General features: G+C 38.4%; 1 protein-coding gene across 1 annotated transcript in view; it reads right to left on the reverse strand.

Annotated features, from left to right (window-relative positions):
• The window catches only part of XYLB (xylulokinase homolog (H. influenzae)), a gene marked incomplete at its 3' end in the record, with an annotated part of 25,352 nt that overhangs the window by 4,822 nt on the left and 14,150 nt on the right, over window positions 1–6,380 (reverse strand). The window contains exons 9-12 of the mRNA XM_009572249.1: window positions 4,786–4,904; window positions 3,506–3,587; window positions 2,434–2,474; window positions 1,907–2,022 (exon numbers count right to left, since the gene is read on the reverse strand). Coding sequence (XP_009570544.1) covers window positions 1,907–2,022; window positions 2,434–2,474; window positions 3,506–3,587; window positions 4,786–4,904 — 358 coding nt within the window. The remainder of the gene's footprint in view (window positions 1–1,906; window positions 2,023–2,433; window positions 2,475–3,505; window positions 3,588–4,785; window positions 4,905–6,380) is intronic.

A 6,380-nucleotide genomic window follows, 5' to 3' on the forward strand; every position in this document is an offset into this window, starting at 1 on the left:
AGGAAATTATTGAACTTGCTCAGCAGCAGCACCTAAAGTTACTCAAGTCTTCTGTACAAATACTCTGCCTGGTAGCCTCAGGCACTCTTTTTCTACTCACTGAGGGTCCCCTATTAACTCCCCCTATTAACTGCCCCTCTACTCTGCTCTGGTGAGACCCCACCTGCAGTACTGCATCCAGCTCTGAAGCCCTCAGCACAAGACATGGATCTGTTGGAGCGGGTCCAGAGGAGGGCCATGAAAATGATCAGGGGGATGGAACACCTCTCCTATGAAGAAAGGCTGAGAGAGTTGGGGTTGTTCAGCCTGGAGAAGACAAGGCTTCGGGGAGACCTTACTGCAGCCTATCAGTACTTAAAGGGGGCTTATAAGAAAGATGGGGACAAACATTTTAGCAAGGCCTGTTGCAACAGGACAAGGGGGAATGCTTTTAAACTAAAAGAGGGTAGATTTAGACTAGATACAAGGAAGAAATTTTTTACAATGAGGGTGGTGAAACATTGGAGCAGGTTGCCCAGAGAGGTGGTAGATGCCCCATCCCTGGAAACATTCCAGGTCAGGTTGGACTGGGCTCTGAGCAACCTGATCTAGTTGAAGATGTCCTGCCCATGGCAGGGGGGTTGGACTAGATGACCTTTAAAGGTCCATTCCAATCCAAACTATTTATGATTCTATGATTCTAACTCTAATATTCTAGAAACAAAGGGGCATTGGTGCAAAAGGCGTAGTGGCAGGGCAGAAATGGCTAGGCAGGAGGAACAGGAACTCTTAATGTCTGCATGGCTACGGAAATACCTTGTGTTCTGAAAGGCAAGTTTGGCCTTCTGCACATGTTAAGCTGCAATAAAAGAATGGCAGTATAACAGTTATTCAGCAAAATGCTTCAGCATCTCCTTTCCTATTGCGAACAGGTTGTTTATATAATTTTTTTTACACAGCAAAAATGGGAACAATATTGGGTAAAAGAGAAATTTGAATGCAAAACTTAAAAAAAAAAAAACCAACTGCTGGGAAATCATACTATGAAACTCAGTAACTTGCAATTGACATCATGCTTTCGAACTTAACTTCATGAACACTGTTCCCACTGTCATCTACAGCATCCTATTACTGTACAGGTAAGACTCAACATTACAGTTAAAGGGCAGATTTGAGCTTTGCTGAAGTTTTGAGTTTCAAGCACCTACAATCCAGGGGATTTAGACACAAAATTTATCTGCATATTACTTGTAAATATTTGCCTAAACACTGAGACGTGTTTTGGAAGTTTTTACCCTGAATACAGTGACTCAGTGAGGGAAAACATCGCTTCAGGCCACCTTTCCACCTACCTGGCTGGCGAGGGGCCAAACAATTCCCAAATCACAGCAGCCAAAAGCTACCATGAGGATCATTCTCTCAGCTGGGTTTCTTGAGATCTCAGTATTTTCCACATGCACAGACTAATATGTCCCTGTACAGCACTGATTATACTCCTCTCTGAAAAGGGAATCTTCACCTGCCCCATTATGTCCCCTCTGGACCACTAGAAGAGCACAGAAGTTATACAGCCTGGTCAAGCTTCTCACATTTCACATTATTATATTTCAGAAGATTGTTATTCCTGTACATTAAATGTATTACCTTAGATTCATAGTGAACTGGCTCTATGTATACGTAAAAATAATTTCAGCTTTTTATTGCCATGAGAATTTATCCTCCACAACTCTGCAGTTTCAGTTACTCAAATTAAACAATAGGAATGCTATAACATTGATGCAAATGTTTCAGCAGTAGATTGCCATATACCGTAGAGAATGCTGAATGTTCTATTCATTATCATTTTGCAAAAGAAATAAAAAACACTAACACAAAAAAAGAAATATATGTTATTGATCCCAGATGTACAAAAAATAAATTATATTACCATAGAAGTGCCATATACGTTTGAGAATCAAGAGGATTGCAGAGGATATGACCTTCCAAGGCAGGAGTTGGTTCTTGGATCCACAGAAACAATGTGTCACTTGTGCCAAGGCTAATCTGGAGGGGAAAAAAAATAATTGAAGCCTTATCACAATGTGCATGGAAAGCAATACAGAAATTAAATTAAAACCATTTGTTATTACCACTAATTGTTTTTAAATTACACATTAAGTCAATTGGATTCGTGTTGAAGCTAGCTCTGACTTAGGTTGTCAAGCCATTGAAATACATACTAGATGGAGACATAGGTTTTAACGTCTGGAGCATTAGTTAAAAATAGTCACAAGAATTTACTTAAAATCTTTCAGACAGCTTACAGATTGATAGAAATAAAACAAGCATGAATCCAACAAACAGAAAATCAACACTAACAGATAAATTTAACTGATAACTTACAGCTATTTTACATTTCATGTATTTCATTTATTCGGTGATATGGACAGTTTTTGGGAGTATGTTTTGACTTACTGCAATATCTCCTTCTTGAAGTCTCATCCCTGCCAGTGATGCTGAAAGCAAAGAGTCAGAATACCAGATAAAAAGTTACTCGTTTCACTCAATTACAGCATATTGCATGAGACATCATAATACATCACATTCACCATCTCAAAGTACAATATGAACAGCAAATACACTCATGATGGCCTTGGCCTATAGACAGTAAAATACGGGCAAAGCATTTGGGTGAGGGAGTGATTTTTAACAGAATCAAAACACTCAAGACAAAAAACTAAGGAACTGCATGATTCTCTAATGTCTTATGTGTTCAGGTTTTAAATACAGTGGACCATTACTTAACAACACACTTCAAAGGAGAAACACTCCCGCTTACATCAGACTACTCACATATTTATTGGACTAAACTGGATCTGAATCTCTAGAAATGGACTTTTGGGAAATGCAGAGTTTAACCATCTCCCAGAATACGAATGTAAAATATACCATGATGAAGCCTCCATCTTGTTTCAAACTTGCATATGCTACTGTAATACGGATAAGTATTTTATTTTCACAGTCTTGAGAAACAGATGACTTTGCTCTACACCGAAACAGCCTCCAGGATTCCAAAAACTAACCCTAAATTAACACCTTCCCTTACACTGAGATCTATCAGTCTGACAAAAGAACAGCTCTAATTCTTAGAGAAAGCCTATGAGGTCCATCTCCACCTTTTTGCTTGAAAAGCTATAACACCGATTTTTTAATTCATATTTTCTAAGTTAAAATATGAGCAGTTCATAGTAAGAATAGTTTCTTAGGGGTAGGCAAACCAAAACTGAAATTATCAGAAGCAGCAGCAAATGAAGTCACCTCTATTACTAGGCAAAAGAGAATTCACTTGTCATACCCAGCTTATCCAAGATGTCTATACCTCAGAAGAACCAGTGATGGAAGGCTGTTGGAAAAAGGTATTAATGCTGACAAACACAATATTCTTTCACTGTATAGGGACCATCTGAGAATCAATGAGATGACTGATTTAGAATTTTAGTACATACATAATCACATTCACAGAATCTTATACATTTAATCACCTCACCTGGATTGTCTCCTGTAAATGCTACTATTTTACAGTCTGGGCTAAACCCATAACGCTGACTATAATATGGAGAAATAGGCCCCTAAGGAAAAGAAAGAAAGAGAGAGGAAAAAAAGCTCAAAAAATGGGAAGTAATCTTGCAATGTATGACACAATGTGTTGTAACATAGAACTGAAAAACCCCAAAGCAGCTGTTATAATCATTTCTGTGTATTTAAGATATGAATGAATATTTTAAAGATTTTGAACCTCATTTTTTTGTTGTTGAGAACCTCACAGAAATATCCTCAGATTAGATCTTGAAATAGGTTAAGTAAATAGTAGCATTTTAGCTTTGGGTCTCTCTCCAGTTATTCACATCAAGTAATGTAAACACATCCATCTATTTTGCACACATACATGAATATTAATACATAGAAATTAGAAATTCAATGCAAACATAAGAGGAAACACAACATTAATATACATCACAACATCAAATGCTGGAATATGACCCCTATTATTTTAGCGGTCAAGAACTGCATTGTTTTAAGCCACACTTGATAGCCATAGAGAAAAAACAGGAGAAGAAAACAATCCGTAAAAAATACAAGGACATCTATAAGGATTTTTTATATGTTCCTCTCCATTACAGAAGATCAGCACTGAATTCAGATCAGGTGACAGGTATCTACACTGTCTTACATGTGCACCAGCTAAAGCAATAGCTCTTTTTGTGCTGGGTAGTAAGACTGAGTTCATTTACTCTAAGAGATGTGTGGCTTGATTTGATTTCACCATTATGCTACATGAACTGAGGAGCTTTAAATATCCCAACTTATTCACAAAGATTACCCCATTAACTCTACGAACAGTTTAAAACTGTCTCTGTCAAGAAATGCAAATGTTGGGCTCCATTTCTGCAGTAATAAATACTGTGCACAGTTCTGCAGTGACCAGGTGTTTGTGGGCATGAGGGGGGGCCCCAAAGATTCTTATCACTGGAGCACCTACCAAAACTCTTCTCATCATAGCCCAGGGCATGCAAGAATCCAAGGTGATCAATGATGAAAGCTACGACAGACACCAGCTACCAGTCAGTTCTCAAAGATATCTGTTTCTGCTCTGGCATACACATTCACAACACACCTGGAAATATTAAATCAAGCAGTGTAGCTCTGAGTATAACTGTGCATGCACGCTTGCGCACACACACAAATACACTCCAAGAAAGTACTATTAGCAGAACTCTCAGCACAAAGCTCTATTTGTTGCTTACAACTCTTCTTACAGGCACATACCAAGACTGAATGGGATGGTACAGGGCATCCTAGTTTCTCCTCTAATCCAGGTGCACAAGCATCAAGGCAGGACACTGACCATGCCTTTTCCCAAATCTGCAGCAAGTTCATACCAGAACCTACAAGACAGATCAAAACAAGAGGCATATATTATTAAACACAAGACAGTACTGTATCAGAAAATTCCACCTCATTACAGGCAACAGAAAATTTACAGATGCATATTTTACATTCAAAGAGAATGGTTACAGCTCTTCTAAGTATAAAGGATACTGATGATTCAGCTTCTGGATAGTTTTCACCTGTAAAGGTAGCAGAAAAGGCTTCGCTGATGCACAATGCACTAGACAATTCAGTTATTCCCAAATTAAGAGCAAAAGGAAGAACGTGGATGTCTCCCCATCAACTCCTCCTCAAATCTTCCACCTTAGAAAAGACTTCACTACAACTACCTAAAGGTGATGCAGCAATGTCACTTGAAGGTGTGTTGTGCTCACCTGAGACCTAACAATGAAGAAAGTCCCCCCTGGGTCGTATGGCTTTACACTACTCCTACCTTTGAGTAGAGTATCATATAAGCATCTAAATCCATGCTTACTAATCTTCCTCCATATCAATGTTTCCTTCTTCAGAGATGACAAAATAAAGGCTTAGAAATCAAAAAAAAAAAAAAAAGAAAAAAAAGAAAGAGATCAAATTTTCAAATGTGGCCTTTAACTTTGAGGCTAGTTTGGAGAGTCCAGCTTTGAATATCAAAGTCATGATTTTCAGAAATGCTGAACAGCCCAACTGAAACCTACATAACATACCGAGCACTCCACATCCCTTGCTTATGTTTCTAAGATGCCTTTAATTGCACATTTCATTAAACTTGAAAATCTGTATGTGTTTCGGGTTAGTACTGTTCAGAGGCATATCAGTCTTATTCTAGATTAACATTTTCATTTCAAAGGCTGTTTAGCCCACGACTTACTTAAATCTCAGAAACACAGCCACATTCTCAGCTGAGCACAGTGGAAAACCTGAAATTTACTTAAATTCAATACATCTTTAAACTTTTTAAAACAAAGACAGTGAAGTTGACCCGATTTGCAGTATCTGTGGAATAAGACTATGCTTGCAATGCTAGGACACAGAGGAAGGAAAGAGATGCAACCCACATCTCAGCCAGCACGCCACAAGGCTTTAGCGGTGCTCTTATTCTGAAGAAGGGCACACGCCTGCCACACACTCCACACACATACACTACTGCTGGTTACGCACGTACAAATGAGCCCACCCTATCAATTCCCAGCAGGCTTTTTTCACATAGGCTTAATAATGAATTTAATAATGTTTATGAATAAAATATCTATTTGTGCAGTCCAATCCTAAGCACCATCAGCAAGGTCTGGACCTAGTGCTTCACACAGTGTTATAAACAGAAAGTGTTGCACGCTCCAGCTGAGACACTGGAATAACCAAGCCAAACAGTAGGATATTTGGATTAAACTAATAACATATAAAATAGTATTAAATATATTAATCAATCCCATTTCAGGCAAATTAAACACACAACAAGTTATGCACTGGTTTATTTGGCCTATGATCTAACA

This window comes from Fulmarus glacialis, unplaced genomic scaffold (genome assembly GCF_000690835.1).
Source record: "Fulmarus glacialis isolate BGI_N327 unplaced genomic scaffold, ASM69083v1 scaffold36152, whole genome shotgun sequence".
Taxonomy (NCBI): Eukaryota; Metazoa; Chordata; class Aves; order Procellariiformes; family Procellariidae; genus Fulmarus; species Fulmarus glacialis.